This window comes from Rhinopithecus bieti, unplaced genomic scaffold (genome assembly GCF_001698545.2).
Source record: "Rhinopithecus bieti isolate Rb0 unplaced genomic scaffold, ASM169854v2 scaffold_8911, whole genome shotgun sequence".
NCBI lineage: Eukaryota > Metazoa > Chordata > Mammalia > Primates > Cercopithecidae > Rhinopithecus > Rhinopithecus bieti.
The window spans coordinates 29,180-44,184 of NW_016806084.1; the positions used below are offsets into that span (position 1 = coordinate 29,180).

General features: G+C 36.9%; 1 protein-coding gene across 1 annotated transcript in view; it reads right to left on the reverse strand.

Moving 5' to 3' along the window:
- Positions 1-930: 930 nt before the first annotated feature.
- LPCAT2 (lysophosphatidylcholine acyltransferase 2) overlaps positions 931-15,005 on the reverse strand; it is an 86,013-nt gene continuing 71,938 nt past the window's right edge. Inside the window, exons 12-14 of the mRNA XM_017874619.1 lie at positions 11,790-11,888; positions 6,968-7,103; positions 931-3,311 (exon numbers count right to left, since the gene is read on the reverse strand). Coding sequence (XP_017730108.1) covers positions 3,127-3,311; positions 6,968-7,103; positions 11,790-11,888 — 420 coding nt within the window. The 3' untranslated portion in view covers positions 931-3,126. The remainder of the gene's footprint in view (positions 3,312-6,967; positions 7,104-11,789; positions 11,889-15,005) is intronic.

The following is a 15,005-nucleotide window of genomic DNA, read 5'->3' on the forward strand; positions in this document are numbered from 1 at the left end:
CTATTTGAGCATCAATTAATAGCCTTCAATGAACAACCTTGCATTCGGTAATAGTCTGAAGGTGAGAGTTCTGATTCTGGGAATCAGCTAGCTTTACTGCTGTGCCTCATGCAGAGAGTAGACCAGATGTCTTCTAAAAGGGAGGCAGTCTCCTTTAAATATACATAAGAGCTAGCATTACCATCACACTCAGCCTTACAAGGCTTTAAAAGCAGTGGCAGAGGAGGACTAAACACACATAATGTGAGCAACTTGGTCTATAAGCAGTCAGTATGTCATTATCCTTCAACAGAACTGTTTCAGTTGAATTTTTATGGTTTAGAGGTTTTAGGATAAAATATTTCTCACTTCCAAGAGTTTTTTTTTTTTTTTTTTGAGACAGAGTCTCGCTCTGTAGCCCAGGCTGGAGTGCAGTGGCCAGATCTCAGCTCACTGCAAGCTCCGCCTCCCGGGTTTACGCCATTCTCCTGCCTCAGCCTCCCGAGTAGCTGAGACTACAGGCACCCGCCACCACGCCTGGCTAGTTTTCTGTATTTTTTTAGTAGAGACGAGGTTTCACCGTGTTAGCCAGGATAGTCTCGATCTCCTGACCTTGTGATCCACCCGTCTCGGCCTCCCAAAGTGCTGAGATTACAGGCTTGAGCCACCGCGCCCGGCCAAGTATTTTTTTTGTATTATTATATGAAACCATGGTGCATTTAACTGACTTAATAAAATGTAATTCTTACTTTAAATCTTAAGAGGAGAAAAGCCTCTGTGAAAGAAATCTTTGTTATTAGCAAGGCATATAAGCAGAGTCCTGGTCTGCAATAATATTGATGATCATGACTTGTGTTACTATATAAAATTCAACCAGTCAAAATTCAACATCTTTAAGAATATTGCTACTTTCGGCAAAATTTGAGTTTTTCATTAGAGTAAAACTATTTCTGACATTTCATAAAGCTTAATGCAAACAAAATGATTAATCATATTCATAAATATGTAAACATACTATAAAGGTATATTACATTCAAGACAAAATGGCAGAATCAGAATTTTTTTAATTGCTAAGAATTTTATGTAGCAAGTTTGTTTATTTAGTAACATAATCACAAAATAGAAATATCACATTCACAGAAATGGAAATAAAGAGCATAAAATATTATTCTAAAACAGGAAAGCAATGGGATCACTTTCAAGAGCCTCATAGAAAACCTTTAACTTACAGTGCTATGCTTTCATGATTAATAGGATTAATGTGTGGTTTTTATTTGATAAAAGTCATGATTTTTAGTATTACATACATTCATTGCATATGACAGACACTATGATAAAGACTTACTGTTCTAATTACTTTAACAATTGTTTTGGCTCACTGAACACCTTGTTTAAATAGCTTTAAGACATATAAGAGGCAAATAATTACATATACCTAAGGATAAAATTTTCAGGTATTTAATTATCCAAACACACATTTACCCATTAAATTAGAACACTAACTGCTTAATATGTAAAACTAGTTTGAAATCATGACTCTTGATTAAACACCTACTTCAACATCTCTCATGAGACTTCCCAACTTCAAAAATGACTTTAAAAAATTAGCTTGGGGATGAATCACCAGTACATTCAGAAACACAGCCAAAACAAGTAGTTTTATTTCAAAGACTGAATTCAGAAAATGAGCCAACTATTTTTGTACATTATATTAATAAATTGGTTCTTTGTTGAAAATCTCAAACGTGAATGATATTAGCAATATGCATGTATGAGACCCATTAAAATGGCAATTCAGAAAATTATTGCTTAACCTAAAGGAAAATGTTGCTGTTGGATTCCTGCCTGGGTCTTAAATTGTGGTCTTGCATTAATAAAGTAGGTTTTTTGATTCCCTAGCTTTGGGTGATACTTTGAAACCTTTTGTGTTTTCTGTGGAGATACTTCACATAAGCTCTAAAATTTGAGAGTCTACTTAACAAAATAAAATTCCCACGTGGACGATAATATATTAATTCTAATATTATATAAATAGAACAAATCTGATTCATTTATAGGGCAAGTGCTACATTCTGAACTATCTAACTCAAATTAAATTCAACTCTGTGGCAAACAATTCATTTTCTCATTAGCCAATCAACGTTACCTTCAATAAGGCAATTCCCATTTACCCTCTGGCCATAGCAGTTGTCTTAAAACCAAGTTCTAAACCTGTAGTTCATGTAAAAGGATATGATTTCCTTAGCAAGTAGTTAAGAAAATCTACAACAGGCCGGGCACGGTGACTCACGCCTGTGATCCCAGCACTTTGGGAGGCTGAGATGGGTGGATCACCTGAGGTCAGGAGTTCGAAACCAGCCTGGCCAACATGGCAAAACCACATCTCTACTAAAAATACAAAAATTAGTGGGTGTGGAGGTGGGCACCTGTAATCCCAGGTACTCGGGAGTCTGAGGCATGAGAATCATTTGAACCGGGGAGGTGGAGGTTGCAGTGAGCCAAGATCGCACCACTGCACTCCAGCCTAAGTGACAGAGTAAGACTCCACCTCAAAAAACAAAAGAGAAAAAAACTACAATAGAGATGTATGTTAAAGAGAATATAAGTTCTTAAGAAGTTGCATCTAATTAGTGAAGCTCTCCCTTCCCATATTCAGTGATCCAAGACACTGAAATTTAAATGGAAAATGAATCTTTAAAGTTATAGATGTAAAATTCTCAGATTCTTCATTCTTATTTCCCAAATGGAAAAGGATTAGAAATAATAGAATATTATTGATTTTTAGAGGAAAGTAGATTAAAAGTGTTTATATTTTAAAACTTTATATGAGGTTGCTCAATCCTCACCAATAGTAAGACCATTGCATTCATTTGTATATGCAAATTAAACCAGAAAATCCATAAAAACATATGTATCACCAGTAAATGAATCAGTAAAGTACGATATAACATAAAAGGAAAAGAAATATTGCTTGATTTTTTCCAATAAAAGTAAGGTTAATAAAACATTTTAGTAAGAAAATCTATCATTTTATTTAAAAACTTTCAATTTTGAACATCATTACCAACACATTAAAAGTATTATCAATAAGTGCCTTTATAATTTCAAGCAAAAGCTACTGTGTTTTCCTTATTGGAAATACTGCTTTCAATCATCTTTTTTGTCTGAGGCACTCTCTTCATGCTTTTCAGGGCTGACTTTATTACTGGCAATGGAGGGGGTTATCTGGACTTCTTTTGGTAATGAAAACACATGGCACGTCTGGAGGTCTAGGTATGTTGTAAATATCTTAGCATATTCTGGATGCCTTAAGGCAAAACTTTTAAATTCCTCTAGAAGAGAAAGAAAAAAAAATCCAATAAGTTGGGGTGAATCTTCTTTTGACATGATGCAGATTAATAAATGACTCATGCAATTATTACAAAATTCTACTACTCAACACACAAACATTGCTGATGAAAATATGAAAATAAAAGTTGTACAACCACTTTGGGAGATAGTTTTTCCATTATTTAGTCAAGTTGAAGATATACATACTCTTTGACCCATTAATTCTACTCTGAGGTATACATCCTAGAGAAATTTGTGCATATTGTACTCTGAGAGACATGCATGAGAATGTTCACAGCAACATTATTTATAATAGATAAAAAATAAAAACAACTTGGATGTCCATCAACAGTAGAAATGCATAAATAAATTGTGTCATACTCATGGAACATAAGGCTATAAGGCAATGAAAATGAATAAACAGCTAGTAGTCACAATGTGGATTAATTTTAAAGCCATAATGTTTAATGAAAAAAGCAAGATATAAAGTAACACATAATTGTATGAGTCTATTTATATAAAGTTCAAAAACTTAGACAAAACTAAAATTTAATATTTAAAGAGACATACTTTAGGGGTGAACTGTTAAAGTGAAATAAAGCAAGGAGAGATTCCTTTTTAAGTCAGAATAACAACCCTCTTCTTTAAGAGAGAGGTAGAGGTGTGGCTGGGAAAGGGCACACAGGGGTTTCTGGAGTTGTGGAAAAGCTCTATTTCCTGAATGGTAGTTACACAGGTGTTCACTTTATAAAACTTCATTGTGCTTTATATGTTTTATTTAGTTTTTGTCTTTTGTTATTTCTAGCAATTTAAAAAATGTTTAAAAAATTCTATTACCCACCACTTTCTATAACTGGTTTTTAAAATTATTTGAGCCCTTAACTCTGGTACAGAAAAATATAGTCTTAAAAGCTGAGCCTTGATTTATAATCAATAATGGATAGGACAGTGTACAATATATAATAATCATACCACAAGACCTCCAAGTAGAGGAGTTCTTTTTATCTCAAGTGTTTTAGAAGCTGGGATAGGGCTATAAAAGGCTTACTCAGTTAATTATCAGGATTTGAACCTCAATCCGCCAGTAACTTGGAGTTTCTGAAATATTATTCTGTCTTCTATTTTTAAATCCTTCTACTCTCTACTTTTGGGTGGATAAAACTTTATTGAGCTTATTACAGCAAAGACAGCATGGTCTTTGGATTAGTTGCCATTTGGCTCTATAATAAAATAATTTTAACTCAATGTCCTATTTCTATCCATTTACTTTTTAAAAATCCTCTGATAAGCAAGGGTCTGCGTCATGACACATTAGACTACCTTACTCTTGAAAACAAAAATAGGTCTTAGTCTGCAGTGACCTGTGATCATGCCATTGCACTCCAGCCTGGGCAACAGAGTGAGACCCTATCTCAAAAAACACAAATATATAAACAGGTCTTAGTGATGAGGAAGTCACCAGATTGAACCCAAATCATTATTTGCAATTGCAATGTTGTTTTGCATTAATAAACCACTTTTTATTTCTAAATCAGGCAAACTACTAATTGTTCTTTATTAACTTCCAAAATAAAGTTTCTAGTTTCTAGGGATACATTATAGAAAAAAATAAAAATAAAGTTTCATCTACATGAGTCTGTTTCAATGACAGAGACACATAGAAGACTTAAGTGACTTTGAAGATAAGTGAGCATGACAGTTGATCTACTGAAACCAAGAACTTTAATTTCAAGACTTGTGCTATGGCCAAAAGATCAAGATCCTCGGTTGAGATGTCAGTGGCATTAAAGAGTAACTCATTTCTGGAAGTCCTGTGATTGACTCTACGTGGAATTTGAGCATTAATTTAGATAATGGAAAACTGAAAATAAAGTAATTTAAGGCAGCAGTCCCCAGCCATTTTGGCATCAGGGACTGGTTTCATGGAAGACAATTTTTCCATGGATGGTAAAGGGGATGGAGGAGATGGTTTCAGAATGAAACTATTCAACCTCAGATCATCAGGCACTGGATTCTTATAAGGAGCATGCAACCTAGATCCCTCGCATGCGCAGTTCACAATAGGGTTCATGCACTCCAACGAGAATCTAATGCCTCCACTGATCAGACAGGAGGCAGAGTTCAGGCAATAATGCTCACTCGCCTGCCACTCACCTCCTGCTGTGCAACTCTGTTCCTAACGGCCACAGATCAGTACCGGTCCATGGCCCAAGGGTTGGGAACCCCTGATTTAAAGGATCACATTTAAACAATTTAAATGGTCACATTCATGACAGATATCAATATCTACTTTTTAAACAAAATTATACTTAAATACTTCAAACACGCTTGAAAAAAATAGCAGATTTGCCTATTTGCAGAATAAGGGGAGATATTCTGTATTCTGCAAAGAAAAAGGTTGAACTCCAAAAAACAAAGCAGATTTCCCTGCAAAATTACTTAAATCAACAGGTTATAATGGCTATCTACAAATCATTTTTAGTATTAGCTTCCATTGAAGTAGTTATTCCAATAGTTTTTCAAAATTTAGTAGTTTAGAGTAATAGTCTTACTTACGAAAAGAAAATAGCCAGGGAAGAATTAGTACACATGAGTTTATGACTCATAAGTTTCATTTCAGTATTTATACTTCCCATTTTATGCTATTTTTTCAAATGAACTCAATAGATTAACTGCTCTAGGCATTTAATTACCTAAATGACAGTAATTAAAAGTAAGAGAAGTATGTGATCTACTTTTCCCATCCCATGAAAGTTAACAAGCTGAAACTCTTGAACACCATAAGGAAAGAGTAATTAAAGAGGAGTCTCCCTCCAGCCTCAGGGGAAAGACTGGGGAAGATAAGCCAGCTTGACATCCATGACCACATCAAACCCAAGATGGGGAAACAATTATCTTGGCTTCTCCATTGAGGTGTGTTTCTCAACAACTACACTGTGAATATAGAGAAACTTCAGCCCAGTGCAACTTGTTTTGATGGGTGGACTTGAGCCATCACGAGAAAAGACAGTTACTGATGGATAGACCTGCCACTTTGCCACAAGGTCTTTCTCCCTGATAGACCCTAACTCACAGGAGCTGTTAGCAAGATGGCATGAGACAAGGAATGTGAAAAGTTACATAGGTCACTAATAGTAAACATCAATAAATGGTTTAGCTACTATTATTGTTGGTGCCTCAGTCCATGTTCCTTTACTATAGTTGCAACCTATTTGGTTTACTTGTTCAGTTTTGCCTGGCCACACTGACAGCAGAGAGCACTAAAGTGTAGAGTCAATAGTGCAGGCTCCAAAGCCAAACTGTTTTGGTTTTTGAATTGTAGTTCTGATGTTCTTTAGTTAAATTATCTTAGATAAGTTACTTAAATTCTTTGTATCTTAGTAAAATAAGAATAATTAAGAATACCGATTAGATAGGCTTGCTATAAAGGTTAAATGGGTTAATATATATAATGTTTAGAAGAGTGCCTAGCATGTAAGTTCTCAATAATTAGCTATTACTATTATGCCATTACTACTATTATTACTGTGGTCATCATTATTACTATTATGTCTATTATTAATGTAATTAGTTAAGAGAAACAGCACTCTTGAGCATCAGTCCATAGCCTGGATGCCCTCCTTGTAAACTAAGTCAGGAGGCCAAATTGCCTACTCACCATAGGAAATTGAGTCCCCTTTGGCTATTTCCTTGAAGAGACCAGAAACATCAAGGTCAGGCACTCCAAGGGAAGCCTGTAGAATGGTAGAGAACTCTTCCTCTGTTATGTAGCCATCCTCATCAACATCAAAGAGCTGAAGAAAATAAAATGTAAGAATTAGTTCACTCAGGGTCATAGTGGTAGGGAATAATCTTAGAAAATAAAGTCTTTAATAATTCAAACATCTACTGTGGCACAGGCTAGAAATATGTATATTAAGAAAGTATCATCTCTGCTACCCTCACAACACCTGTAGCTTGATGGTTGAGAGAGACAGGATTAAAACAGGAGCTATACCAATGGTACGTAACAGGGGAGCTCCATGGGGAGCATAATGAATCCTACCCAGAGAGGTCCAAGAAGGCTTCACAGGAGTTGACATTTGAGTTGGGTCTTAGAACATTAAGAGAAGTTCCCAGAATATACAGGGAATGGCAAGTGATTGCTTGGGGCTCCAGTCAGGAGATAGAGACAAACAGGAATTAGATCATGGTGTGTATATAATTCCTCACGAAATCCTGTAGGATTATAATGGGAGTGGAGGTGGTGTGATCCTATGAGAATTGAGAAAATTTTGAGGCAGAGTATGGAGGATGAATTGGGAGCAAGAGGTTGATAAAACCAGAGGCATGAAAACCAATTAAGAGTCTGGGTTTGAGATGTAGGAAGGATAAGAAGGGATAGAATTCATAAAAAGCAAAGACAAGACTTGCATATCAATAAGGGGTCTGGAGTGATGGAAAGGACAGAAGTAAAAATGATATCTTCTAGCTTAGGGAACTGGGTGAAAGCTGATTACATTAACCGAAGTGGGAAAACAGAACAAGTGCCAATGAGATCAAGAATTAGACCTAGATAGGTTAAATTTGAATCAGAGGTGCTAGGAGTAAATAAGAGATTCAGAATATCAGTTTAGGAAACTGAGGAGTCTTGAGATATGAATTTGGGTAAAAATGGAAACTATGGGCATGTTTGAGCTTATCTGTAGAGAATGCACAAAGTAAAGTAAGGCCTGGGAACAGCAACAGTTGAGGTATGAGTAGTGAAGAGGAACTGACAGAAAAGGCTTAAAAGCAGCAGCCAGACAGGAGAACCAGGAAATAAGAGCATGCATCTCAGAAGCTAAGGGGGTGTGTTCAGGAAAGAGGAAGAGATGCTAACAGTGGTAAGGGCCAACAGAGCAAAATGCCATAGGAAGGCCAAGCAAGAAGCAAAACCGTTTGTTGGATTTGATTATCAGAGGATCCTGATGACTTTAGTAAACAATTTCAGGGGACCGGAAGCCAGATGGTAATGGGAATCAAGAGATGAATAGAAGTGAAAAGCAGAGGCAAGAAGTATGGATTCTTCATTTTAAGAAATTATGAAACAAAGGGAAAGAGATAATCGGGGTAGTACCCAAGCACAAAAGAGGTTATTTTAGGAAGGGAGAGACTGAATATGTTTTAGGAGAAGGGGAAAAGGCAGTAGAGTGGAGTAGACTGAAAGTCATGCAGCAAAATAAGGATAACTGATGGATGATAATATTCCATATTCAAAATCCTCTCCTGGGTCTTAAGAATTTTTAATTATATGAGTACTTACTTTTTATAAGCACTGATCAAAAGTGTTCAAATCACTTTACATGTATTAACTCACTCAACCCTCACAATAGTCTTATGGTAGGTGGCACTGTCAGTCCTATCTTACAGATGGGAAAGCTGAGGCACAAGGAAGTTAGGTAACTTTTCCCAAAGTCACACCACTTGCAAGTAGTACAGGGGGCATCTAAATCCAGGCAGATAATATCTAGAGTTTCTGAGGTTGAGATTTCTACTTTTGACCAAATACAAGATCAAAAACGGAGAAAAACAGATATTAGATAAGGGGTGATAACCATGAAAAAACGAATAAGCAAATACTGAATCATGTTTTAATGGTCACTAAAGGGTAGGAGGATAAAAAAAATATAACTTGAAATTGAGATTTGTTGCCCTAGCAGACAAAGCTCTGGTCTCAATTCCATTTCTTACCACTCAGTCCCTAGTTAGGGGATACAATAGTTGAAAAATGAAAAGTGAATCGGCATCTGTTTTCACAAACTGTAGACCTCAGGCTCTTCATGTGCCTTGGACTTCACAGAGTAATTGCCGGGACTCAGTCATAGCTCCCTCCTCACAAGCTCTAAGCTTTCTTCAGAGGCCTTCCATTTCTAAACAGTTTGTACCAACTCATCTGAACAGTCTAAATTCTTGCCAGGTTTGGTGCTTTGGTGTCTCTCACTTCTGTGTATGTTCCTTTTACATGGTCCATACTAAAGACTTATTTCTTCTATATGTGTCCTTTGCCATAACTCCCCTCACTAAACTCTTCAATTTCCCTCACTTGCTCGTCACTACCCACTACAAAGTTCCTAGATCTAAGGTAAACCACATGCATGATCTGGACTCTGGTAGAAAGTTTAACACCTCAGTTTCCTTTGAAATAGGGACTGATATCTTCCCATTGCACAGAATAATGTGGAATCTTAATGAAAACATTCTGTCTTTCCCATCAAGCACATGGCCCAAGACCAGCTGGACCCTCCCTGAAATGTGTACTATGAACAGAGTTGAAGTTTGCTCATTTTACCTGCAGTGCCCAGGGAGGGTGTAAGGCTCTTCCTGCAGCCAGGACCTCTGAATCTGCCTGGCTGTGAGTTTTCCCTTGAGTCTACTCCCTGGCCTTACAAATAATTCCACTTTGGCGTTAGTCAGCCAGTCTATCTTACTGCTTGCAAATGAAGAATCCTGACTACTATTCTAACTCTAAGTGTCACTGTGAAAGTGAAATAAGATAAAAGATGGGAAATTAACTGTGAAGTGCTATCCAAATAAAAGTATGTAAAAGAATCCTATATATAAAAGGATACTACTAAATAAAAAGTATGCAAAAACACTTCCAAAACATAAAACACATTTAAAAGGAGGGTTAAAAAATAACCAATATAAAGCATAATTCTTGCCTTACTGAAAAAAAAAAGGTAATTATAGTTTTAAGCCTTCCTTTCTTCCCTTCCCTTTTCCCAAACCAAGGTCTAAGCTAGATAAAAATCTCACAGCTTCTTTCAAAACGTAATTACTGTGATTAAGGGCCAAATTTTATATCAGGTCTTTCATTGGTAAGCCAAAAATGACCATTTGCTCAACTAAACTTACAATTACACATACAATCCCCAAACAGAAACAGAAATACCTAGATCAGAATAAGTTAGCTATGTGTGTAATTTTAGGTTTTATGATGAATAAGTCTGTAAAAGCTGAAGGATTTAAACTTTGGAAAAAGTCTGGCCCTTGCCTTATGACCATCTGCTAAGCATCAACCATTTAGGTTCTTTACAGGCCTAGCAGTTAACTCAGTTTAAACCAATCTGAAATAAAAAGTAAACTCAGGGGCTCTTCTATCAATGATAGTGCACATGAAAATTCCTAAGGCTTATCCCAAGTGGCCTCTAAGACATAAGAAATGAACTCTTGGAAGAAGAAAGTCTTTCTAGATGATAGAGGGGGAAAAGACTTCTTGGAATTGCAGGGAGACATTCTTCTCCAAGAAAGTCAGGAAAAGATGAGTAGAAAACAGAAACAGAAGGCTAGGTGCGGTGGCTCACACCTGTAATCCCAGCACTTTGGGAGACCGAGGCGGGCGGATCATGAGGTCAGGAGATCAAGACCATCCTGGCTAACACGGTGAAACCCTGTCTCTATGAAAAATACAAAAAATTAGTCAGGCGTGGTGGTGGGCACCTGTAGTCCCAGCTACTCGGGAGGCTGAGCCAGGAAAATGGCGTGAACCTGGGAGGTGGAGCTTGCAGTGAGCCGAGATTGTGCCACTGCACTCCAGCCTGGGCAACAGAGTGAGACTCCGTCTCAGAAAAAAAAAGAAAAAAAACAGAAACAGAGAAGGTCTGCAGCTCTCCTGCTGGACGAAAGCAAGGGAACTACGTGGCTGTAAAACAAGGGCAAATATACACAGCTTAGCAAGACAAGGAGATAATAAATGAAGTTTCTCTTTTACTTGAGAGACGACCTTAGAACTAAAAGGGCATATCATATTTAAACATACTGATTAGATGAAGCCCCTTTACTCTCAGAACAGAACCCACATTTTGGGAATGTATTCTTCCCTCTTCTTTTGCACTTGTAAGTAAATGGTCCTCAAAATTCAAACTTTCATCAAGCTCTGTGGGAACCAGGGATATGAATTTTATTCATCTGCTCCCAATTTAGATTCCTGTATTGCTGTGAAAATATACGTGATACTACAGGAAGACATGAGGGGTAGGAACTTGGGACATTTATGATGGTGTTCACCTGATGCCACAATGACAAAACAAATGTCATTTTAAAAAAAGTACCACTGAAAATATCACTGACATACAGAATGAGAAAATAAGGATGGATCAGAACTTTCCAGAGTGAATTAGGATGACTAGTGACAGGTGGTGTTTATTTATAAATTTCCCCTTTGGAGCTTCAAAATGGGGAAGCTGAAAAGAAATAATTTTTTAAGTTAGCTTATGAAATCTCCTGCTCTTCAATCTTGATGCTGTTAATTAGGCTACTTCTAGAGACTTTTTGCTTAAACAAATGCTTGTGTTTTCTTTATTCTCAGTAGCAACTGACTTAATCACATTATTGTCCTGTACATGTCACAGCAGATCTATAAAATCATGTAATAGATTCACTGATTTCCAAATAATACACTTAGAGTCAACACTTGTTTACAAGGCAGACCAAGATGCTTTCAATGGGGCTGACATTACCTTAAATGCCACCTGGATGATCTCCTCCGTGTTGGCAGGGTTGCACAAGACAGCCAGGCCAATCACATACTCTCGGAAGTCGATGCTGCCGTCATGGTTCTGTGAAAGGATGGGAGAAATCAGGGGGGCCCCTAGTGGAATTACTATTAATCCTACTACAAGGTGAAATGCAGGTATGTCTTATAGCTCAACATCATCATTCACTGTTCCTATTTGGAGAAAAGTCTCACTGAGAAGGAACAGCAAGCAAGTAGCCCAACTATTCCCAAGAAGGAAGAAAAATATATTTTCTGTTTAGCAATAAATATAAACTATTTATGACTGGGGCCATTTATCATGGCTCATTGGCACCCAGTGTGGGTTCTTGAGCTCAGCTTTGCCATGACTGGAGCCCCTCTGGGAGGCAGAACCTGTGAGTTTCATCCTTTGTGGAAGTGAAGTGTTCATTCCACAATTACTGGTGGTCCTGCCATAAAGACCAACATCAAAGGGTCATTAAGGATCCTAAAGGGTTACTAAGCAATTTCCACATGTGGAAAATGGAAAGAAAAGAAAAAGGGCAATAATCACAGCTACATTTTTTTCTTTCTTACAGGCTTAATCTGAAGTAAACCAGGAGCAACTGAAGCAAACTTGGGCAACTTTAATAGCCCTGGGGGACATCAATCACCCCAGAAGATCTTGCACTTCTAAGCCAATGAAAATAAAGCATAACTAGTATAATGCACCTTAGGAGGCATTTTCTGATGGCAATATAAATGAAGAAATTGATCATTGTAATTCGGGCTGATTAAATACAGAGTTTTCCCTGTATATTAACTGTTTACCTAGACAGGAGCACTAAGAAGATGAAAATGGAGAGAAGAAAGCTTAGGAGAAAAGGAAGAGAGAGAGAGACAGAGAGAGACAGAGAGACAGAGAGAGAGATAAGGCAGACAATAGGGAGGACTGAAGGAAGAGAGACCAGACAGAGAACTAAAAAAGAAAGACGGAGAAGAGGAGAACAGACAAATGAGACGGAAGTGTTAGAAAAAGATAGAGAGGTGGAGGGAGTGTAGCAGGGAGAAAGAAAGAGAACTGTAAGTACTTGATTATAATACCAGGTGTTAGAATCATTTTGGCAGCTAAATTTTCAAGTGATACATTCCCAGATGAACTATGAGCTAGTAACAACAAAGCTAGGGCAGTACTTAATTTGATAGACTAATAATAATATTTGACACAACAAGAGTATGACAATCGTCTGTGATGAAGTATCTATACTTCAATCAAAAGTTTCTTAAAAGCAAGGGCTGTTTTCTTTGTGTAACAGTGTATTCTCATTCTGCAGCACAGAGAAGGGGCTAAGGAAAAAAAAAAACAAACAAAAAAAACCAAGAACAAACTTTTTCTCATCTACCCTTACCTACTACTCTAGGTTCATAGGACTTTCACTTCAAAACACTAAGCCAAGAATTCTTTGCTGGAGTTTCATGGATGAATTTGGGGAAGGGAGGGCTGTGAAGCCCCTGAAATGGTATGCAATTTTATGACATCTTTCTAGAGAAAATGTAGCTTTTATCAGCTTCTCAAAGCAACCCAAACTTAAAAAGTTAAGAATCATTTTCACCATATTACTTTATCTTACTGCAGGGCGGAAACTAAAAGGAGCAATAATTTAATCTCACTTCCCCACCAGAGAAGGTAGAAAAAGAGGTTTCGAGATTTCCCTAAAGGAACAAGGTTTATTCCTGAAACAAACATTCAGGTCCTCTGACTTCCTTTTGTCTGATTACCAGTTTGTCAGAGAGCTGTTTTTTCTGTTTGTTTGTTTTTTGTTTTTCCTTTTCTTTAATCAGCTTTATTTGTGTTGATTACATTTACATTCAACAGAATGCATCCATTTTAAATGTAGAGTTTGATGTGTTTTTTGGTTTTTGGTTTTTTTAAAGATATGCTCTTACTCTCTTGCCCAGGCTGGAGTGCAGTGGCTATCCATAGGCACGATCACAGGCTCAAACTCCTTGTCTCAAGAGATCCTTCCACGTCATCCTCCAGAGGAGCTGTAACTACAGGCGTGTGCCACCACACCCAGCTTAGTTTGATGTGTTTTGACAAATGTATACACTATGGTCACCAGCACCACAGTCAGTATCTACATTTTCATCACTCCAGAAGTTTCAGAGAAGGCAGAGTATTAAAGGAAATCTTTTCCATCTTTGCCACCACCATTTAATTTTCTTATGCACTGTGGAGGGCTGTTTTTACTGAGCCTTAGAGGCTGAGGAGCTTCTTGAAACATGGCTATATTGCTCAACATAGATACATTTCTTCTGCAATTAACTTTTTCCACTAAGCAACATAGAAGTCTTAAATAGAAGTTCTTAAGAACAGATCCAAGAATGATTTATGGACACTGAAGTTACTATCACAGATTGTCTGAATAATTGGAAATACTCCTTTGAATTTATGTTGTATCTTTATTGTGAGACATTCCGTTTTTATCTATACTACCAAACCCTATGTGTAACACAGGTCAAGCATCATTAAGTCATTTTGCAGATGGAGAAATAGCAATGTGACAAACTCTTAACATTACCACTAGTCACAGAACAAGGTAATATTCTGGACCTCTAATTTCATTAACATATGAGTGGTTCTGAATGACAAAGAATGTTAAAGCAGAATCTTGATGATCACAAGAGAAGGTATATGAATGTTTTCATCCTAGTAATGTGAAGGAAAAAGCAGCATGGAAATTATTCTGAGAGATTATATTATTGGATTAGTAAATCAATACACTGTTAAGATTCCAAATTCAGAATAACAAAATTTAGAACTGGAAGGAATCTTATAAATCATCCATTCAACTTCTTCATTTTTACCAATGAAAAAAATGAGACAAAACTTTCTCTTGAGGTCACAAAACTAACTACTGCCATAGCTGCAATTAAAATTTAGTTAATCTGGCTGCTTACTACAGCAAATGGCTTGATAAAATGTACCCCAAAACAAATAAAATTATACAGCAAAATATACTATTTTAATTCTTAAATGTTGAATCAGTATCATGATAAGAATTATTCCACAATCTTTGGTTCTTTTCTTTAAAAACCTACTGAGGTCCCCAGGAAGAATTATAAACTTAATAAAAAAAAATCTAGAGGCCGGGTGCGGTGGCTCAAGCCTGTAATCCCAGCATTTTGGGAGGCCGAGACGGGCGGATCACGAGGTCAG